General features: G+C 41.6%; 1 protein-coding gene across 2 annotated transcripts in view; it reads right to left on the bottom strand.

Annotated features, from left to right (window-relative positions):
• Positions 1–7728: 7728 nt before the first annotated feature.
• Positions 7729–23128, bottom strand: part of LOC132872841 (BOLA class I histocompatibility antigen, alpha chain BL3-7-like) — a 29640-nt gene continuing 14240 nt past the window's right edge. Inside the window, exons 2-7 of one of the 2 annotated variants that reach the window (XM_060907936.1) lie at positions 12438–12701; positions 9813–10085; positions 8941–9222; positions 8735–8857; positions 8499–8525; positions 7729–8399 (exon numbers count right to left, since the gene is read on the bottom strand). In XM_060907936.1, the coding sequence (XP_060763919.1) occupies positions 8326–8399; positions 8499–8525; positions 8735–8857; positions 8941–9222; positions 9813–10085; positions 12438–12701 (1043 nt within the window). In that variant the 3' untranslated portion in view covers positions 7729–8325. The remainder of the gene's footprint in view (positions 8400–8498; positions 8526–8734; positions 8858–8940; positions 9223–9812; positions 10086–12437; positions 12702–23128) is intronic. The other variant, XM_060907937.1, reaches the window with a different exon arrangement.

The raw sequence follows: 23128 nt of genomic DNA on the forward strand, positions 1-23128 counted from the left end.
TTAGACCGTATCAGCGGATCATCAGATTAACGTTTTTAAAACGATTAGTGTGCACACAGCAACGCCAATACACGATTTGCGTGCACACAGCAACACCAATACACGGATACGCTCGGCTCCGCAGGCATCCTGCGCTCCAAATCACTCCGCCCTGAACAGTGAGTGCCCTCTGGAGAGTGCGCACTCCGGCCCTGCGCAGCTCACAGAGCGCGCGAGTGAAGTGCACAGCTTGTGATTCGGGACTGAGCCGCTGTGTGTGTGATCCCAGCGCATATCACTTACCACTTGCAAGTGGAAGGATGGCAAGCCTAAAGACAATCATAACTACACAATGGGCAGTATTTGCATCAGTATTTGCAGTATTTTCATACTTTTATACTCTTTAATGAAAGGTGATACAAGGCGGAAGTCCGCGCCGTTTTTCAGCAGTCGCGTCACATGACCAACGCCAGCGAATCAGGAAGGTGGATGTCACAGTGACGTTGTCCAATGAGACGCCAGCTAGAGCTCAGCACAGCGTATCCGCATATCTCAACGTTTACACAGCACCGGATCAGACACGATCTGGATTGAATACGTGGACGCTGGCGGATTCCCGTTTCCCGGCGTTTCCAGGCGGTTTAATGTAAACGGACAGTGCATCCGCGAAGAAAACGAGACAGATACGGTCTACTGTAAACTTGGCCTGACTCTCTCTGCAAATTTAGGCATCTTAAAATGTTTTTATTGATGCCAAATAAAATATCCAGCACAAATTATATATGATAGACATAAATTAATAATTTATAAATTTTATTTCAAACACGTTTTTAGTTAGCGGGACTGCAGCTTATCACCACTCCCGCCCGCAATGAGCTTTCAAAATTTGTCCCGCGCCGCACTGCTTTGCGGCGGGTCCCGCGAGAGTGCAGGGCTCTGCTCGAAAGTAGGCCCGTTTACCTGCACGTCTTGCCTCGTCAATCAAAGGCCACAGGCGCCTTCGGTCTTCCAGGTCCTCTTGCAGTAACATCTCTGTGAAGCTAATGCCTTCTCGTTTGCAGACTGGTGAATCCTTGCTGCGTTTCCAGATTCCCTCTTTGATTCGTCTTTGAGTGAAGAGAACAACATTTCTGTTTCTGCCATCTGCTCGTTTTCCTAACCGGTGGACGATATCCACTGCCTCTTCCAACTTCAGCTCCGGAGTAATCTTCTGGAGGATTTGTAAAACATTTTCTCTTATGTTCTCGTCTTTGGTTTCTTTCATACCTTTCAATCGTAGGCACCATCTCATTCTGTATCGCTCTTGCTCCCTCACTCTTTCTTTCAAATCTGTTTTCTTTGAGCAGTTGTTAATTTTTATTCTCCAGTTGGATAACTTTGTTTTTGCAATCCTTCACTTCTGCAGCGTTAAACTCTACTGCCTTTGCCAAACTAGCAATCATGGCGGCGCTCTGTCTGTTTTGTTCTTTAATGTCCTCCAGCTGTGCTTCATATTTCTTCTCTAGCCCCAAGATAGCTTCGAGTATTTTTTTGTTGGAGATGCCATCTCCTTCCTCCGCTGGCTTGGACCTTTTCTCCTCTGGTGGTTGTTTTGAAGGAGTTGGGGGCGCAGAATCTTCTCCCCTCTCCCGCTTGTTTAGCCCTGCGTTAGCTAGCTCCACATTAACATAGTCGTGTTCAACTTCCATTATTTGCGACTGCATTTTGCGGTTGGATTTCGAACGTGCTAATTGAAGTTTTGCCGGTTTAATCAGCTTCTGTACGTCCATTGTTACATTTCAAGCGGAAGATAACACGTTTTACAAACAAATTTTGCGGGTTTTTTTTTTTTCCGGAGCTCCTGCAAAACACGACTTATCAGTCCGCCATCTTGGTGCCTCCCCAGTCCCACTGCAAGTGCAGGAAGGAAGTGTAAAAATAACCCCAGACCAGTCAGACCCCGCCCCTTCCTCCTTTGGACGCGTGCACACACAGAGGACTGTCGTCACGTGACTGCAACCCGAGACACCGCATTTTGAGAACTCCTTGTTTGTGATGAGGATCGTTAGCTTTACAGTTTCCACTGCAGTTATCCGCGACTCCAAACACAATCTAAAAGTAATCAGTGTCAGACAGTAAACAGATCATCTTCTTTGCTTAGTTGAGCTTCCCCGGTTTCACCGCGCTTAACTAGCTACCACACTTTTAGCTTACTAGCTAACGTGCTCGATGCCGGACTTCCTTCCGTTGCAACTATTTCGTCGTTACTGGGCCCATAACCTGTTGGCAGAGTATACCAACACACAGCAGGAATCAATAGTGCAAGTTAGAAAAGTAGGCGAGTCGAGTGTCCATCTTCAGCCGTTGAGGCATATTTATTAAATTGGCAAACTAAACATTGCTCTTTCTTGCATGTCCTCTAGATCAGGCACAGAGCCAAGAGTTCAAGAGAAGAGAAGAGAATGATCACAAGAGGGAACCGTCTTTTATATTGGGAGTGACGTCACCAATACACTTGACCTCTTATTGAAAAATCGATAGCTCCCCCTTGTGGAGTGGAACCAAAACATATGTACAGAATACATCTGTCAGTCATACACATTCACATTACATATGTCAACACTCCCACTTATGAATGACTATATTCTGTACAGCTTTTAACAATCAAAATAAACAACTTCAAAAGTAAATGACAGATGTCAAACATTTCAGTACATCCCTATGTACTAACATATATACACTTGACGATCAGACACTTACACCAAACATCTTTCCTGAAAATCTCATCAGTTTAACCTTTGTAACAGGTTTGGTCATAGCATCTGCAATCATCTCATCTGTCGGACAGTACACAAGTGTCATTTTTCCTTCTTTAATGGTTGACCTGATGAAATGATACTTGATATCCACATGTTTACATCGTTGTCTGCACACCGGGTTTTTAACAAGTGCAATCGTTCCTTGGTTATCCTCATAGACAACAGTTTTAACATATTCACAGTTGTCAATACCCTTCAGTAACTGCTCCAAATAGATACCCTCCTGTATTGTTAGAGCTAAAGCCATGTATTCGGCTTCACATGTGGATAAAGCTACCGTTGGTTGCTTTTTACTCCTCCAAGATACCAGTGAGCTGTTTTCGCTCATGCTCACACAGTAACCAGACGTGCTCCGCCTGTCGCTGGTGTCTGACCCCCAATCTGCGTCACTGTATGCCCGTAGGCCTAAACCATGGCTGCTTTTCCTAAAAGTCAGCTGCTTGTCTGTAGTACCTCTTAAATAACGCAATACATGTTTCACTGTCATCCAGTTTTCATCTGTGGGGTTCGCAAAATGTTGTGATAGCTTGCCTACTACAAAACATAAGTCAGGTCTAGTACAAGTAGCTAAATAGATAAGGCTACCTACTGCTTCTCTGTACTTCCTCACATCAGTCATCTTTGGTGCATCTTCAGAGTAATCTAACTTCTGTTCACATGGTGTCTCACGTGTTCTGCACTCCTGCATATCATAACGGTTGAGGATCTTCTCCACATACCTCTTTTGTGACATTGTCACACACTCATCAGGTTGACTGAAGTCTATGCCTAGAAAATTTTTCAATCTGCCTAGGTCCTTCATTTTAAACCTTGTTGAAAGCATTGCTTTCACTTGCTTTAGACTCGTCATGTTATTTGCTGCGATGATAAGATCATCCACCCAAATCACAATAATCACTTTCCCTGCCTGCTTAGACTCTTTCGTGTAGACACAATGGTCCGCTGGGTTCTGTGTAAAGTCGTCATTTATCAAACATTGGTGTAGCATGTCATTCCAATTTCGTCCAGACTGCTTCAGGCCATAGAGAGATTTCTCTAGTTTACACACTAAGTTCTCTCCATCTTTTTCATAACCCTCAGGTTGATCCATATAGATGTCTCTGTCTATGGGTGCGTGTAGATACGCCGTCTTTACATCCATTTGGTGTAGTACCAAATTCTCCTGAGCTGCTTTCTGCATGACTTTGCGAACACTGGTTAGATTGGCCGTGGGAGAAAATGTCTCACCATAGTCTATCCCCGCCCTCTGGCTATATCCTTTTGCCACAAATCTGGCCTTGTACTGTTCTTGTCCATCACTATCCTCCTTAATGGAGTATACCCACCTACCTCCCACTGTCTTTCTGCCCTCTGGCAATTTGGTCAAGGTAAATGTCCGGTTTTCCTCTAGTGACTGCATCTCTTCGTCCATTGCCCTCTTCCATCTACTGGACTGTGGTGATGCCATCGCATCCTTAAAGGTAAGTGGCATTCCACACACTGCTCGATAGCAATAGTCTACAGTAGTGAGCGTGCTGTCATCTTCACCACTGTCTTCCTGATTATAGTCGTTAAGATAACTCGGGGGCTTACGCTCTCTCGTGGGGTATCTCCCACTGCTTTGGGCCTGTGGCGTCACCATGTGGTGCTCCTCGCCATCATCATCTCTAGGAGATTGTGGACGGTCAGTCGCTACGTCTGTGCTAGTAGTAGCACTGAGTTGTGATGCGTCAGTCTTGTCATTTACACTGGGGTTAAATCCTACTCCCTGTGTCTGAGTCTCGCTCTCAGTTGTGGTCTTTGTGATGAACTTGACTAACCTGTGCTTCTGCACTTTTTCCTTACTGGGATAGTAAACTAGGAAAGCTGGGCTGCCCTTGTCATGCCCTACAAAGAGCCCCTTCTCACACCTAGGATCCAGTTTACCCTTGTCTTGCAAGTATGCGTAACATTCTGACCCGAATTTGTGCATTTTGGCTAGATCACACTTCTTCCCTGTCAGTGCTGTGTACGGTGTTGTACCAATGTGCTTGTTAAAGCATCTGTTCCTAGTGTAGGCTGCTTCCTGAACCGCATAATGCCATAGACTCTTTGGCAAGTTGCTGTCAATGAGTTTACACCTAGCCATCTCGAAGAGAGTGCGCCCTTCCCTCTCAGCTATCCCGTTCTGGTGCAGTGAGTAAGGACAGGACGTCTCGTGTCTGATTTTGTTCTTTCTCAGTAGTGTCAGAAATTCTCTGTTAGTAAACTCGGTCCTGTTATCCGACCTGATACACTTCACAGTGCCATAAGGCGCTACATCAGCCAGAAACTTTTCAGTAGCTTGTACTGCATCGCTTTTTGCTTTGAGAAAGTAAGTGAAGACTACTCCTGTGCACACATCTGTAAAAGACTGCATGTACTTGTAACCATCAATTGACTCATTTGTCACTGGACCCGCTAGATCGGTATTTACCATCTCAAGTGGCTTTTTCACCTTGTCAGTTGCATTTCTGTTTCTCGTCTGAGTAAACTTTCCTTCTATGCACACATAACACTCTTTCTCAGGCTTCCGCTTTGCACCTTTAATGTGCATGCCTGTTGTTACATCCTGTAGTTTTAGTATGTCATCGTAATTGCAATGACCCATAATCTCGTGCCAGGTTTGGATATCATGGCTAACATTGCACACATCATTGTCATTACGTTCCACTTGTAAGTAGTACATTCTGTTACACACTTCAATGTTAAACCTTAACCCATTTTGTACAATAACATTGTTACCTTCCTCGAAGAATACCATGGCACCATGTGCAGTGGCACATTTTACTGAGAACAGCTCTTGAGGGAATGAAGGGATGTACAGGGCGTTCTTAAGAGTCACTGTACGTCGGCATCCTTCGCTGTCAATGAGACACACTTGTGCGTCTCCTCTGCCTTGCGCCAACCCGAAAGTTCGCTTCCCGTCGGCCAGCTCCATGCTGTGCCTCTCCGGTTTGAATGCGCTGTCGAATGTCTTGAACCTACTCCTGTCGTTCAGGATGTGGGATGAGGCGCCCGTGTCCACGATCAGCCCTCCTCTGTCGATCTGGTGCACCTGCGCCGGTTCGCAGGTGTCCTCCGCCTCTACCCAGAACGTCGCATCGCTTCTCGCTGGTCCCCGCGCTTCGATCCGTCCTCCACGACTGGCTGCACGACCGCCGCCGCTGCCATCTTGAGCGCGAGCGCACCTGGAGCCTTGTGCACGCTCTTTCTTTCTGCACGCTTTGTCCGTGTGACTTGAGCTTTTGCAGGAATTGCACCAAGCGTTCCTTGTGCATTCGTCTTTTCGATGTCCCCTTTCTCCGCATCGCCAACACGCCATGTCGCTCGGAAATCCACTGTTCTTTTTCTTCGGTGCCGCGCGGGCTTTTAGCACCCTTTCTCCCGCCTCCTCGGCTACTGGCTCTGCATCCTCCGAAGCCTCGAAGTTGCGCAGTTTTGCCTTAAACTCCGCCAGTTTCACGTCCGCTGAACCATGTGTTACCATCAGCGTAAACGGCTTGTATTTTTCTGGAAGTCCTCTCATAATCATGGCCATCATTAGTCCCTCACTAGGCGCTTCACCTGCTGCCTTCAGTGCCGTAATGATTTGCTCTGCCCGTATAATGTACTCGGTTACAGTCTCTGTGTCGGCTTTCTTTAGCGATGTCAAAGTTATGTACATGGAAACAATTCTCGGCCTACCTTTGCCAATGTAGTGCTCTCTCAGCACTTCCAGACTCTCGCGTCCCTTGTTTTTAGTCTCTCGAAATATTAGTCCCAAACTCACGTTGTCCAGCAGTGGAGCTAACGCGCAGTATGCATCAGCATTTAGCCTGTCGTACTCGGCCTGTTCCTCCACAGTCAGTGGTCCACCTGGCTCGTTCAGAATAATCTCTTTTAATCCGACACGGTGCATGCAACACAGCATCCGTTCCTCCCAGAGTTCATATTCCTCGGCTCTGCCGTCGAACGTTGGCCACTTTGTCTTGTTGTTTGCCATCTTCTTTGCTTAGTTGAGCTTCCCCGGTTTCACCGCGCTTAACTAGCTACCACACTTTTAGCTTACTAGCTAACGTGCTCGACGCCGGACTTCCTTCCGTTGCAACTATTTCGTCGTTACTGGGCCCATAACCTGTTGGCAGAGTATACCAACACACAGCAGGAATCAATAGTGCAAGTTAGAAAAGTAGGCGAGTCGAGTGTCCATCTTCAGCCGTTGAGGCATATTTATTAAATTGGCAAACTAAACATTGCTCTTTCTTGCATGTCCTCTAGATCAGGCACAGAGCCAAGAGTTCAAGAGAAGAGAAGAGAATGATCACAAGAGGGAACCGTCTTTTATATTGGGAGTGACGTCACCAATACACTTGACCTCTTATTGAAAAATCGATAGCTCCCCCTTGTGGAGTGGAACCAAAACATATGTACAGAATACATCTGTCAGTCATACACATTCACATTACATATGTCAACAAGGTCACTGTAGAAGTTATAGCCTATTATCAAAAATACAGTGGTGCTTGAAAGTTTGTGAACCCTTTAGAATTTTCCATATTTCTGCATAAATATAACCTAAAACATCATCAGATTTTCACACAAGTCCTAAAAGTAGATAAAGAGAACCCAGTTAAACAAATGAGACAAAAATATTACACTCGGTCATTTATTTATTGAGGAAAATTATCCAATATTACATATCTGTGAGTGGCAAAAGTATGTGAACCTCTAGGATTAGCAGTTAATTTGAAGGTGAAATTAGAGTCAGGTGTCTTCAATCAGGTGTTTTATTTAAAGAACAGGGATCTATCAAAGTCTGATCTTCACAACACATGTTTGTGGAAGTGTATCATGATACGAACAAAGGAGATTTCTGAGGACCTCAGAAAAAGCGGTGCTGATGCTCATCAGGCTGGAAAAACCAGCAGAAATAAAATCCTCAACCCAAAGAACAGCCATACAAACACCAGGACAGAGTAAATAAAGATTTATTCATGGACTGACAAAGTAAAATTTATTACATGAGTGATGGAGGTAAAGTGTTCAGCACCAACTGTGAGAATTTCAATCCTTTTTACAGAGGACAGGATAGTAGAGTAATATTTACAGTAGAGTAATATTTACAGTAGAGTAATATTTACAAAGGATTCCACAATAAAAAGGAAGAATATGTACAGGATATATAAAGTTTCTAAGCGCGACAGGGCATTATTACAGGACTTATTTGTTTTTGTAGAATTTTTCATTTCTTGTTAAAATACAGATATAAAGACCCGATCCCAGTGTTACACACTGCATTCCAGTTTGTGGCAGTAAGGCATTACACACTCTGCTAAATGCGATAAGAAGCAGAAGAAGCATGACTGCACCTCCTCACCTGTGAAAGAGGAGAGCAACAGGGAGAGAAATATTTCCGCACAATCTTATAGCTGGACATTAAACTGCACTTGACAATGGAGACAAATATCAGCTCTGATCTGAGATTTAATGTGAGCTCAGGCTTTTCTGCTGGATTTTCACTCCATACACCCATTTTTATTCCATATTACACTGTAAACATCATCAGGTCTTACTCTCTCACTCCAGCAGGAAGACACACAACCACAGCTGAAGAGTTGTTGGAGGAAGAATTTCCTTCAGAGGCTGTAAAACATTCAAATCCGTCACAAAGTGAACTAAACACTGCTAATAAATAATGTAGTGGTTTTAAACATCATTTATGGATCATAAAGGTTCACTTACAGGGTCTGGGGGGAACAGGTTTGAATCCTGAAACACAGATGATGGACAGACAGTTATTATAAAATCTCAGTGCTGTGTTTGGCTTCATGAGATAATGAGTTCATATCAGTTTATTGTCTCGTCTAATTTATTAATGAAGATTAAAAATATGCACAATATTCATCAAATCCTCTCAGAATGAGAAAGTGTAAATCTGTTCTCTGAAAACTTCACATCTGCCTCCTTCCTCCTCTCACCAGAGTTCCTCTTCTTCCAGAGGACAACAGCAGCGACAACAGCGACAACAGCAACAAGAGCCACAAGGACACCAATGATGATACCAGTCGATCCTCCACCTGATTCTCCATCTGATCCTCCACCTGTTAAATCAGCACAGAGTCTTTATTCTCTGCTGCAGCAGTAAATCAGCTTTTACCCTCTAAATGCGTAGTTTTATTCAGACCTTTTGCTACTTCTAGGATTAAATCCTTCTCCCAGCTGCTGTGCTGAACCACGCAGGTGTATTTGTGTTTCTGCAGCTCCTCAGCTGGGACTTTCAGAATGCTCCTCTTCTGGAAGCTTCCATCCTGGTTGGGTAACGTCTCATTGAGCTCAACGTCCTCAATCATGTCCTCTCCGTCCTTCTGCCAGGTGATATTCAGGGCTTTGGGGAAGAAACCTGTAGCGTGACATACCACCTCTGGAGAAGGCGAGTGTTTGTGGAACAGTGACACCTCGGGACGAACTGCAGAGACACAGAGGCATGAATATTTTTTGACATTGAAAATTAAGTGTTATTTGTCATGTGATCAACATTTTCTGGCTGCATGAATTATTAAGATGGAGGTATAAACATTAAAGAGTGCAGTATTTCTCCTGTACTCCAGCGGTCATTAACCTGCTGTTTGCGATGTAGCGGTCGATCTCTGAGGTATTTTTAGATCACAACACATTTTACAATAAAAACATGCAATGTTCAAATATTCACAGGTTGGCTCGGTTTGAATATGGCTGATGTTTTAATTTTTGATTTATTGTTAATTTTGACACTAATGTTGAACGCTTTAATGGAAAATTTAAATGCAAATGGAATTCTATTATTTCATTGTGGGACCATCTTTGTGCACATACAGTATATGGGAAAAGAAATGGAAAAATGGGGTTTGGATTTTTATTTAACTTTTGGTATAAAAAACCCTGCCATAGTGCACCATCAGTGTGTGTGTGTGTTGCAGGGAAGGAGTGTGTTATTAGTATATGCACAATGTGTGTGTATAAGATGTGTGTTTGTCTAACAGCTGCAGTTACAGTAACAGAGCAGATCACACACTTTACCTTTCCTCTCCAGAGTCTCTCTGCCGTAAGACACAAACTTCTTTAACCACTCGATACATTCATTCTCCAGGTAGCTCTTCCAGTATTTAGCTTCATCTTTACGATCCCACTTCTTTAGAAGTTTTCTAGCTTGAGGATTCGCTTCAGTCCAGGTTCCAGTTTTCAGATCCAGACTCATGAAATCTTCTCCATCATAACCGTACAGATCATATCCTCTAGGGGTGCCGTCATCATCAAGCTCACAGCTATACATCCTCTGGAGTGTATGAACTCCTGCACACACACACACGTAATGAGGTGAGATCAGATGAGCTGACTTTCCTTCTACACTCTCTATTCAAACTGCTACACCGCGTTTTTCTACTCGTCCTTTTTACATTTTGTCCTTTGTAGTAGAACAATGTTATTGTCAGTAAAAGAATATTTAATAATGTGTGTTTTGTGTCCTTCTACACTGCATGGATTCACAGCTCTGTGTGTAAAGTAAAAACACATTCGGATCGTTTTAATCTGTGACCCAAACTGTATAATGGACACTCAGTAGTTTGCCTAAATAGAAAAAACATTAAAAGTGTAGAGAGAAGCTCTTTAGTGTGAGAGTCTGCAGTTTGAGACAAAGCCCAAGGGTTTGTGACTCTGATGATATAATGACCTGCTGCTGTTTAATCGATGTTACAGAACCACTGTGTACTACTGAGAATACAGAACATTATTTTGCACATCAGTATTGTTCTGTGCTCGTTTGTGGATTCACAATAAATCCTGAGATGAAGTCAGAAAGGAAACTGTATTTCTGTGTTACTTTAACAGGTTTATTACACAGAGCTGAACAGTCACAACTTTATTTCACGGGGATCGTCTTTAACAGGTCATTTAAAATAAAGACATCGTCTCATTCGGAGTTCAGCAGGTGAGCAGCCACACAGAGTGGTGTACTGTCAGAAACAGGAAGTGCTTTAAAAATCACCTCCCCTGTCTTTCCTCAACAGCTATTTTACACGTCTTACTGCGTGAGCATAACCTCAAACCATCATAAACTTGGACACAATTGGGTATTCCAGCAGGACAGTGACCCCAAACCCACATCAGAGCTGGTTGTGAGGGATAAAGCAGGCTAACATGAAGCTTTTGGAATGGCCCTCCTGAAAATATATGGAATGCATATAAAAGTCAGGTCTGTTCCAGGAAACACACAAATTTAACCGAACTTTACCAATTCTGCCAAAAAATTGGTCAAATATCCAACCTGAATTCTGCCAGAAGCTTGTTGATGGCTAACAAAAGCATCTGGTCAAAGTGAAGCTTGTTAAGGGGCATTTCACCAAAGAATAGGTGTGCTGTATGTATATGTTTGACAATGTATTGTTTTCAGAAAACCTAAAATAAATTAAAACATTTGCACTAAATTCTTGTTTTGTTTTTAATTAAAGATGTAAATTGTACAATCATTCTGCCACAGATAAAGAATTGTTCAAAGAAATCAGTGAAAGTCCAATATTCCCATGATGATCATGTCCAATATGAGTGTATGTAAACTTCTGAAATAAAGTATAGCCTTTTAGCTTTAGCAGCTTGTGCTAATTTTAGGGATATTAAGCATTTAAACAGCATCACAGGAAGCAGAAAATACCAATGCAGGCTCTGATGGACCAGGTCTACTGCAGAATATAAACAAGAGCAACTGTGAGCTACTGCTCGCTTCCGTATCCCCCCGCCGCTCTCACTTACGGTAGATCAGAACGCAAGCGATCGAAGGAATAGGACACTTATTATGAATGTTGACTTCAACAAATAATGAACCCTGAAACAAGTAAGTAAAGAGCAGTGTCTCTCCCCAGGGATTTCAAACAGCATCCTGGTAAACTGTCATTCTGAAATAGCATTTTGCTTCTTGAAATAGTGTTAAAATCCACCCTATATGTTTCATAAATACATTCAGTCAGTAAACAGGAAGTCGACATGCGACAGACCTGAAAACGGTGTGCATGGTATAGAACCCCAAGCTGAAGCTCAGTACCAAATATCAAGCAGTTGTGATTTGTAGTTGCTGAGAAAAGTGTTACAAAAATTTTGTAAATCCACTCTATATGTTTCGTAAATACATTCAGTCAGTAAACAGGACGTCAATGTGCGACAGACCTGAAAACGGTACACATCAATCAAATTTCAATCAAATTTTATTTATATAGCCCTTTACAATAACCAAAAGGTACCCAAAGTGCTTTACATCAAAGCCATAAAATGGAATACACATGGTATAGAGCCCCAAGCTGAAGTTTGGTCCCAAGTGGCTATGATATGTGTTTGCTGAGAAAAAGGGTGTTTCAGACAGACGGAGATACAGGCGGACGGACAGAGGTAAACCAGTATACCCTCCTCCTTCGGAGCAGGGGTATTATAATAATAATAATAATAATAATAATAATAATAATAATAAAATTATTATTATTATTATTATTATTATTATTATTATTAAAAACATCATATGGAGCCTGAAAACTGACAAAATATGACTATTTTATTTAAGTGTTCAATAAAATTCTTGTGTGTGTGTGTGTGTGTGTGTGTGTGTGTACACAAAGTACAGTGTGTGCATTAGTGATTAAAACTCTGAGTGTGTTTCACCTTCAGTGTGATTAAAGATATGCGTGTCTGGCTTCATCAAGACATGGAAACGGTCCTGTTGATCCACCATACGCTCTGCCTCTCTGTTCCAGTAACGTGGATCATCTCCTCTCATCTTCTGTATCCACTCTGTCTTTGGGATCATCTCCTTTTTGTTGGTGTCATAGAATACAAACTGCTCTTCATCCACCAGACCAGCAGCAGTGAATTCTGGGAGATTTATTCCTCTGACAGCAGTGTACTGGTACTGCAGAGTGTGTGAGCCTGTAAAAGGGTAAAGTTTTAGTAACTAATTACATTTAAAGTAAAACTATAAAGATGTATAAATTCTACAAAATTCAGAACAATGTCACCAAAATCCCCACCGACTGACTGAGTTAATAAGACTGCTCAACACACACACACACACACACACACACACTCGCTTTCAAAGATCACGGGTGGAAGTAAATAAGATTTTTAATTCGCAATTACTAAAAAAAAAAATAATGTTTTTGCCTTTTCATTATAGATTATTGATTTTAAAATAATGATAAAACATCTATTTAACCCATTGTAGATTAAGGGATTAGAATCGGAGCCCAGACAATGTCAGATCTGTTTAGTGACACAGGCTGCAGTGTTTATGAATGAATGAACCTTTATTGTCACTAGTCACAAGTACAAGCGAAATTAGCCATCAACCCGTCCGTACATATACAATTTGACAGGGGGGGTAGACAGGACAGGAAGATAGGGATGGGAAAAAAAAAGAGTAACATGAGGAGAGAGGAGGAGAAAAAAGCAACCCCCACACTATGCTCCTGTGGGGAGTAGTGTGAGAACATACAAAAAAACACCTCAGCAACATAAGCACATAATAAGTACACTTTTACAACATGAAAAAACTCGGGACTTGCATCAGGGGAGGGGGGAGGGATGGAGTTAACCCAGCGCAAGCAAGCAGTCGTCCGTTCCTGCAGCCATTCAAGGAGCTGGTCGTGGACCCGCTTGTCACACTGGGGGTAAAAGCGGCAAAGGCGTTGGATGGGGGGGGGGTGTAGGAGGGGTGATTGCATATGTATGTATGTAGGAGTTCGTGTATGTGTAGGCCTGGAGAGTCGCTTCGCCTGGCATCACAATCTTGGTGCCTCAGTCCGCAGGATTGTCATAGCGACAACACAGCAAGTTGCCATGGAGACAAACCTTGATCGGGTCCCAGACAGAGTCAACAATCAGCAGGTGACCGTGGGAAGTGGGGGAAGGGATGCAAGAGCGTCTCACTGCAGTGATCTTCGGGGGAGTTGTTGTTCCAGCAACGGCCTTGACCGAGGCCAGTGCTGTTTGAGGGGGCCAAAAGCAGATAAAATTGGGATTGTTTGGTCTTGGGGCAAGTAGACGCATTATTTTACACGACTACGCCATTTGTCCATTCTGGTCTCCGAATCGATCCATTTTCCTTTGCAAAGCCAAAAGCTTCTCCATGATGTTATCCATGTTGCGGTTCAAGTTCTGAATAGCCACAGTCTGAGTGCCGACAGCTCTGCCCACCGCTTCAATCATGTCGGGCAGCTTTATGGGGCTTTGGACAGCTGTCACTGTTTTCTGATTTCCTCGATAAACCAGGGCAATGCCTAATCCAATCAGCAAAAGACCTGTAATCACGGTTCCGAATGGGTAGATGTCTTCAACGTCCTCCACAGAAAGAACCGCCAGGCACACGACCCGCCACCTCTCCCACGCGTCCATCGTGTAGCCAGCTGTGAACGTTCCAGCAGGGCAGGCCGGCTCCCCCGAACGCAGACTTCTCATCGAGAAAATAGTGTCAGTTGCGTTGAGAGACCAATTTATCAATTCCATGATTTTTTAGTTTGGAGAGCAGTGAGGAGAGAGTCTCTCAAAGGTATAGACAGCAGACAGACGAGACGAGAGGAGCAAAGTAGGGAAGATAAGGGAGAGGGAGAAAAACGTGACCACCTTCGTTGAGAGCAAAGCGATAGATTTATTATCAACAGCAAGATAAAATCGAGCTGCAACAGCGATTGGAGGATCCAAACACCAAGAGTGTGGCAACGTTATCTGCACGTCATCCTCATGTGCTTCCATGGTAAAGGTCATCTAAAACCAATAAACTGTGTGTGATATGAGTGTCACTTCCTGTTAGCAGTAAAAAGTGCTATTACTCTGTTGGCATGTTAAAGCAGGAGGAACAGTGCTTTTAATAACAGCTCCATCACAGGATGCACTGTGGAATAATTCAGGAAGATTTTCAGTGTCAGATGTGAATTAATTGTGTTGCTATTTAACATTTATTCGATAAAGTAAAAAGTTTTCATTTTAATGTAGAAGGGTAGGTGTGATGAATTCCTGTGAATATTATTATTTTTATGGAGCAGAATGTAAAATGTTATTTAAACATCATGTTTCATTGCCAGTTGGTGGCACTATGACAAAAACCTCACAAATTCCTTCACAATTTAGCATTATGAATGATTATCATTTCTCCAACATGATTATTAAAGCTCTAATATCCCGTTCTGTGCAAAAGTCTTAGGCACATGTAAAGAAATGCTGTAGACCAAAACTGCCTTCAAAAATAATGAAATTAAATGTTTGAACAGCCCTGTGATGACCTGGCGACTTGTCCAGGGTGTACCCCGCCTTTCGCCCGTAGTCAGCTGGGATGGGCTCCAGCTTGCCTGCGACCCTGTAGAACAGGATAAAGCGGCTAGAGATAATGAGATGAGATGAGATATCTGGTGTAAGGTGATCCTTTGCTTTAAAAAAAACAAACAAACAAAAAAAAAACAGTAGTCTCCGGTCCAGTGAGGGCAGTTTTATGCGGAAATGAGCTGTAGGTTTTACTGAGCATCTTACAGGACCAGCCCCAGTTCTTCTGGACACTGTCACACTCGCTTCTTCATTTTGCACTAAAACCCAGCAGCCTTCATTATGTTTTCTTTTGTAATCTGAAAAGTGCTCTCTTATGGAATATGCTGCTCAAATGCAAACTTTTTTTCTGTAACATTTAATTTTGTGCTGGAAAATGAACATTTGGACTCTAAAATGTTTTTGTACTCAATAATGTAGAAGTTATAAAATAGAAATCTATAACAAAGTTCGGATGAAAAAAGGGGCCTAAGACTTTTGCACAGTACTGTATATAAAACCTATTTCCTGTTAGTGACACTATGACAGTTCGTCACTATTAGCATGTGATTCTGCCCCAGAATTTAACATCCATGTGAATTTTGTGCCACATCAGTCAATGTACAGTGGAATCCTGCCACACTTTACTGTTTCTGCAGTGTGACATCAGCTGATCACATCACCATGGCAACTCTGTAAAATATCACATTCCCTTCACAAATTACAAAAAGAGGAGCTGTGACATGGGAGAACACGTAAACTCCATACAGAAAGGCCCCAGTCGACCGACAGGTTCGAACCCAGAACCTTCTTGCTGTGAGGCGACAGTGCTAAAAGGAGAAAATGCAGTTTCTTTTTTTCATAACATTTTCAGTTTTCACATTTTTTTTTCAAAAAGCAAATGTTATCACATGCTTACTATCTTGTTACTTTCTGGTTTAAAAAAAAAAAAAGTTTCCAGTTTATCCATGCATATCATTATAAAACACTCAACTTACCAAACCCCAAAACTTTTTTGAGGATACTGATAAAGTGGGACATCATTACTGCAGGGTTTTGTAATAGATCAAACATTATGGTGAGCATATCATAATGCATTTTTTTTTTTTTACTTCATAAACATCCACATGTGGAGGCTCAATCAACAGACACACTGTTTTATTCTGAAGATATCCAGCATGATATTTTTCCTCTGTTGCTAATTATAAATGTAATGCATTTGCAGCATGTAGTTTAACCACTCGCCATTCGCCAAATGTGAGTTGTGAAATCGAATAGCGAGTAAAGATTGCACCAGCTCTGCGAGTACGGTCAAAACGATGGGTTCCCACCTAGTATTCATGTAAAATCCAAGAAATGTTCAACAAAAACTCCTTCCTTGCACATGTTGCGGACTGCCATTGCAAAATGAAAATGAAACCGGAAATTATGGGAATCAGCGAGTGACAAGCACGTTTGGCTGGGCCTGCTTGTGGGGAGAGATTGGTTTTATTAGACCAAATTACATAAAAAATATATATATATACTTGCAGGACTCTACATTAACTTTTGAAACCACTTGTCCTGTCGGGCAAGTTGAAAGGAAATTTACTTGTCCAAATGTGAAGTTGACTTGTCCAAAGAAATATTTGAGAAAAAAAAACACAAAAACTATTTGTAACCCAACAATCTTTATGGCATTTGTTTCCGAATTCACAACATGCATAATATCTATGAATCAAAAGTAATCAATACTTGATATACTGAGGCAAAAGTTCAAAAATATTGTAGGTACAGTCACGTCCCATCTAAGAACTACAGATCCCATCAACCAACTTCCGCAATGCCCTATGTCACACCTGGGTGGGATCACCTACGTCACATCCTCCCTGAAGCTATAAGTGACCCGGAAACTTCCAACTCGGCCTCTTTGGTGCTGTGAATCTTGTCACAACCGGCGCATTCTACAGAGATAAAGAGGCCCGCTCACCAGAGCATCCAAGATACAGACGTCTGCTTTGCAAGTAAGAATTCAGCGCGTTTTCATTTACCACTGGCCACGGTAAACTTCCAAAATCGCACGATCTAACTCAGATGAGTTACAACCGGTTTCCTTTATTTGTATTATGAGTAGCATTACGACTGCCGCCCAAAGCAGTTTAATTAAAAGTTAGAAGCGACCGGATTCCTTCTAACTAAATTGCTGTGCACATTGTTTGATCAGAGACTTTCCTTCACGAACGACAAAGCGTCGGACCAAGGATTCTCTGCACTTCCATGGAAGCGACTCACGTGCTCCTGTGAACTCAGAAGTTTTGGAACGTCTCTATAATCTTGCATATAAGCAAGATACTGAAGTAAGACTGGCATTTTTGGGCACAAAACTAGTCATAGGAATTAGCTATTATGAAGTAGTGTGAATTTAAACTCAGGAACGGTTTAATTGTTTACACTGTAGACACTCAGTATGTTGAATTGATCATTGTTCTATTTTGTTTTGATCTCTCAATTGTTAATAGATAAGCGTTGCATGCTCTTTTCTCTATTCCTTCCTAACACCTTTAATTTCATTATTACACATATTTTGACCTCATCAAGATTTCAGTGAATTTAGGAATGGTATAAGCTAGTGAATTAGCAAATCTGAGCTAATCCTTTGTCTTCTCAAACCCCACGTGGTCACCTCCCCCACACATACGCCCCTTTGTTCTCCTTAAAACACGAGATGGGACTGCCCCCCTCTCCCAACTCTCTCTCACACACACACACACACACACACACACACACACACACACACACACACACACACACACACACACACTCTCCAACACACATCCACACACACCCAGATATATCATTGTTTATGCTTACATACCGACATATATATCACTGAGGACCATTTGAATGTATTTCAACTGCTATTACTCATTTTTATCTTTGTTATAATAAATTCAACTATTCTGTTAAACTGTGTCTGTTGTACCGATATTTTTGAAGTCACACAATCTCAAAGAATTCCAAAGTGTATATGAATGCCATTGGTTGTAGTATTTAGGTAATACGGTAGTGATCATAACAATTTGCAATATACCATAATTTAGCTGTTTGGTAATTTATTATTAAGCACCAAAATTAATGGTATTATTAATGAGACTGATTTAATGAGACTGGTTGAATGATTTAATGAGATTGATCACTTAAGACCAATTGCACATACATACATACACCTACAATATAGTAAAACAGACTGATTGATACCATAATTCACCAATTATTATGCTGAAGTTCAGAAGCAATATATTCCAATAGAGTAGAAATTATGAACACAACATTTTAAGAACAAAATAACTATACTATGAGATCCAGAAACACTAATCGTTATATACACACAGATCAGTACTCTGCAGTTCAGTAACAAATATCACAAAAAGTAACATTATCATAAAATTTATGACTTGATGAGATATCACTAGTTTGGACAAGAGAAACAAATAACAACAATGCTACAAATAAAAACAACTGATAACAAAATTGACTGATTAATACTGTAAATCACTGATTATTATACACTGAAATCTAGTTATCAAATGACAAGATAATATATCTTGTTATGAAAACCTCCACACCTCTATTGACCCTCAGATGAATGGATACAAATAAAGTTTCTATTCATCTTCATCTATCAACCCTTGAGTTCTGCGTGTTCGGACCCCATTGGCTGGTTTTGCAAGTGGAATATTGCGCATGCGCACATCGCTCTTTCCGAATAGAAACATCCGGCGATTCATCAAAACAATATGCCGAGTGAGATGCTTCGAAAATCATGTGAATAAACTGATAAAATTTGATATGTAACCCGAATATCGGCGTATTTTGGCACTTGTCCGATCGGACAAGGAACTGAGACAATGAACTTGTCCGACATAAAGTATCACTTGTCCCGGACAAGCGTTAATGTTGAGCCCTGTACTTGCATGACTCGCACTTACCAGATATCCTTTTCTGGGGCCCCAACTACATATTTGCCAACCCTCCCGATTTCGGCGGGAGGCTCACGATTTTAGCCTCTGTTGTCTCCTGCCTCCCGATCGTATTTGTTAAAAACTGGATAATCTCCCGGTTTTGGGAAATCCCTACCACCAAGTTAAAAATACTCCAGAATATGTCCATTCAGAATCGTATGAGAAACACTGCTGACGTCAACTGATTTTTAACCAATCAACGAACAGAACGACAGTCACTTCCGTAACGTAGGCTGTCCGACATTTTTTACAAGCAGTCATTCACTATGGCCACTAAACCCAATACCAAACGGCAAAAATATGAAAGCAAATACCAGGTTGCCTGGGAGAATGAATTTACATGGATAAGCAGGGTGTCTGCACATTTTTCAAGTACAAATTTAAAGACTTTTAAGACCTTTTCAAGACTTCTAAATGGAAAAATTAAGACTGTACCATGGCAAAGAAAATGATAAATATGACAACTTAAAACTGTTTTCTGCGATAGCTTTTTTTTACTAACTTGAAGAAGAATGCACACAATTGGTGAACAACAGGGTGAATCAATGGCAACTGTTAAGGCCAATTTATGCTGACAACCCAGTCCTCGCAGATGGCGTCTGCGAAGCCCCCCCCCTTCGTAGACGCTCTGCGCGCACCTCCCAAAAATTGTGACCACTGCAGACAGCCTCGTAGACAGCGTCGCAGACAAGAGGGCTCTGATTGGTCCACTTTACATCCGCTGTACGCGCACTTCCGCTTCCCTACTTTCCCGGTTTGGTTTGGTTTCACGACCGCCATTTTTAAAAACACGAGCGAAGATGGAGCAGCACGAAGAGCGGTTGATCGAGGAAGTACGTACATCTATACGACTCCAGTTCTAGTCATTATAAGTAACCGGAGGATAAACACTCCACTAACCACACCCACCAACTACTTCTAGCAATTTCGCGACTTCGCGCCCCCTTGCGTTGTGGCGGTGAATAACATCGCGCACGCCTATTACTCCCCGCTCAATGATAAATTACAACTGTCTGCGAAAAGCTATCTGCGAAAGCCTTGTCGCAAGAGCATGCAGAGCCATGCAAACAGCTGAAGCAAAGTCGTGTGTTTTGGGCCTGCAGAACTACTGTAGCAGCAAGGAGAAGACTGGTGTTTACTGGAGAAAACACCATAAATCATTTCAAAAACAAAAACAATAAACGGCAAGTAGAACCAGCTGAACAACCTTAGCCGGCATTATTTCAATCCCCAAAGATTATCTTTGATGTGTGATTTTGTGTCTGACAGCAAAATCAGTCTGAGTGTCGTACAGTACACAGCTGGCTGAGGAAGTTCTCGAGTATCTTCTGCATTATAGCAGGTAACAGCATAAACCTGTTTATGCAGTCATACAATCATCACAGCGTTACATTAAACTAGGGGTGTGCGATCTGACGATATAAAATCGTTAAGAATGAGTAGAAGATCGCAGACGATCTGCCAAAGTGGAGAAATCGTATAGATCGCCTTGGCCAATGAGCGCAATAACTTTTTTTCCCTTTGGGTACAATAACTTGACGTTCTATGCTGGTTCCCACCGACGCGGCAGACGTAAGACGTCCTTAACCTGTAGAGGGACTGAAAATCCGCGATCGCGGAAAACGGACGGAAATCGCGGAATTATGCGTCTGAAACGGAATTTATTGTCAGAAATGGAATCTACACATTCTAAGCTTGGGGAGGCTGGGACCTCCCCTGCCCAAGCTATGCGTCCAAAGTGGGGCTGGAGCCGCCGATGGGAAAATGAAACTAAAGCCGAGCACCGTGGCTCTTCGTGCGGAGGCGCTGTAAAGTCGGGCTGGAGCCCGGGATAGAAACGAAACCTAAGCGGAGCCCTGCGGCGCGCCTTGGGGCGAAATACGTCCCGAGGCTGGTGCGCCGTGCCCGCGCTGGTTCTTTGGGGAGAGGGCAGAGGTCTCTGGCTGTCAAGTTTGGGGAAGCTTCTTTAAATATAAACTACATTTCGAGCACAAGAGGCTGGTGCTAGCAACATTCAAACAGCCACAATAAAGCTATGCAGAAGCCTCCCCACCACCAGTCTGGACCATTTTCAAAAAGCTATTTGGTGTTTTGATACTTAAATCATTTCAAAATAACCGAAGACTGTGTGTTATTCAACATTTCATATTTTACTTTCTTTTTTTATATTCTAAGAATGCACTTTATCAGAGTGATGTTTATCAGAGTGAGGATGTTCACTTTATCAGAGTGATGTTTACTTAGTGTTGTTGTCTTCACAACCAATAGTGCACTTTATCAGTGTTATCAGTGTGTTTACAATGTTTGCACATGCAAAATTGCTACTATTCATTAAAATCTGTTCAGAAAGGTTTGTAGCCCCAAAATGCCTGTTTTTGTTTTTTTTGATGGAAGATCGTGATAAAAAATCGAAATCGAGATTTTATGTTAAAAAATCGTGATATGACATTTTTGCCACATCGCCCACCCCTACATTAAACACAGAAAAACAACTGTCACCTTTCATAACCATTATCAATATTAATCAATGTGTTGTAATAACTGCAAACTAATCATCAGTGCAATTGTTATATCAATGTTCATTATTCAAAAATAATCATTAATTATTATCTATAATCCATGAATAATTGTTTGTATTACTACTACTACTACTACTACTACTACTACTAATAATAATAATAATAAAAAACTACTTTTTTAATAATAATTAAAAAAAATTAACTCAATTTTATAACATTTTAATAAGCACTACTTATTGGCTATATTAATAATTAGAGTAGCAATTATTATAATTCAGTATTATTAATTACTACTTAATAAGCAGTGATTATCAAAATGTAATTTAATAATAAGTAGTAATTATTATCAACTACTAAATTATACTAAGAAATAATAAGTAGTGATTATTAAAATGCTATAAAATTGAGTTATAAGAATAGTTAAAATTATTAAAAAAGTAGTAATTATTATTATTATTATTAGTAGTAGTAGTAGTGATACAAACAATTATTCATGGATTATAGATAATTTGTTTTTAATAGTGAACATTGATATAATGATTGAACTGATAATAAACAATAATACTACTAGTAATACTTGTTGTTAATGTTATTATTATTATTATTATTATAGACCCCTTCGCAGTAAACGTCATTCATACGTAAGCGGAAATTGCGCGCGCAGCCTGGACTCAAAAAAGACTCAGCGAATGCCTAGTTGTTGTGTTGTCGGGTGTCAGAATCGTAGCAGTGATGGGGTTAAAATGTACAGAATTCCAGCAGGATCTCACCCATTCCAAAAAAATCGCTGACGTCTATGGCTACAAGCCATCAAACGTGTAGACTGGGATGAAAGCACTATCAAAAATGCGTGGGTTTGCAGCGCCCACTTCATCACAGGTAAGATCAGGCTATTTATTAAATCTTTCTTTTTTATTCTTTCTAGTCTTCGTTTATTGATGTAGCAAAATATTTTGGTAACGTTTGTCTGATTAGCTGGGTCATAGTTACACAATGTAATGAATATTGTTAGCAAGTTAACTTAGCTTTGCATGCAATTTTGTTTGTAGGAGAGGTCTCGCTTGACTCAAGCAGTCCAGATTTTGTGCCATCATCATTTGTGTATGCCGAAAATCACAATTTTAAAGCAAGGATGGAAAGGTAAAATTGCGTGCCCTCACTCTAAATGCCAACTTACGGTGACTGCTCTAACCAGTGATGGGAATAACGGCGTTAGAAATAAACGGCGTTACTAACGGCGTTACTTTTTTTAGTAACGAGTAATCTAACTAATTACTTTTTACATCGTTATAACGCCGTTCCCGTTACTTACAATAAAATGCTATGCGTTACTTTATTAAAGCTGTTCTCATCTGGCACGCTGCTCGCTCAGCCTTTCTTTACTCTGCTTTCGTGTGGGGCGGGGAGACGCAAGACAACGGCACAGTCAGCCAATCAGAGTAGATTTGGACAACATAGATACGTAGGTAGGCCACACCTACTGCACTACTGCGCGCTCTTTCAATCGGAAGACCCAGCGATGGCGAGCGGTCAGCCCAGCACT

This window comes from Neoarius graeffei, chromosome 24 (assembly GCF_027579695.1).
Source record: "Neoarius graeffei isolate fNeoGra1 chromosome 24, fNeoGra1.pri, whole genome shotgun sequence".
Classification (NCBI taxonomy): Eukaryota; Metazoa; Chordata; class Actinopteri; order Siluriformes; family Ariidae; genus Neoarius; species Neoarius graeffei.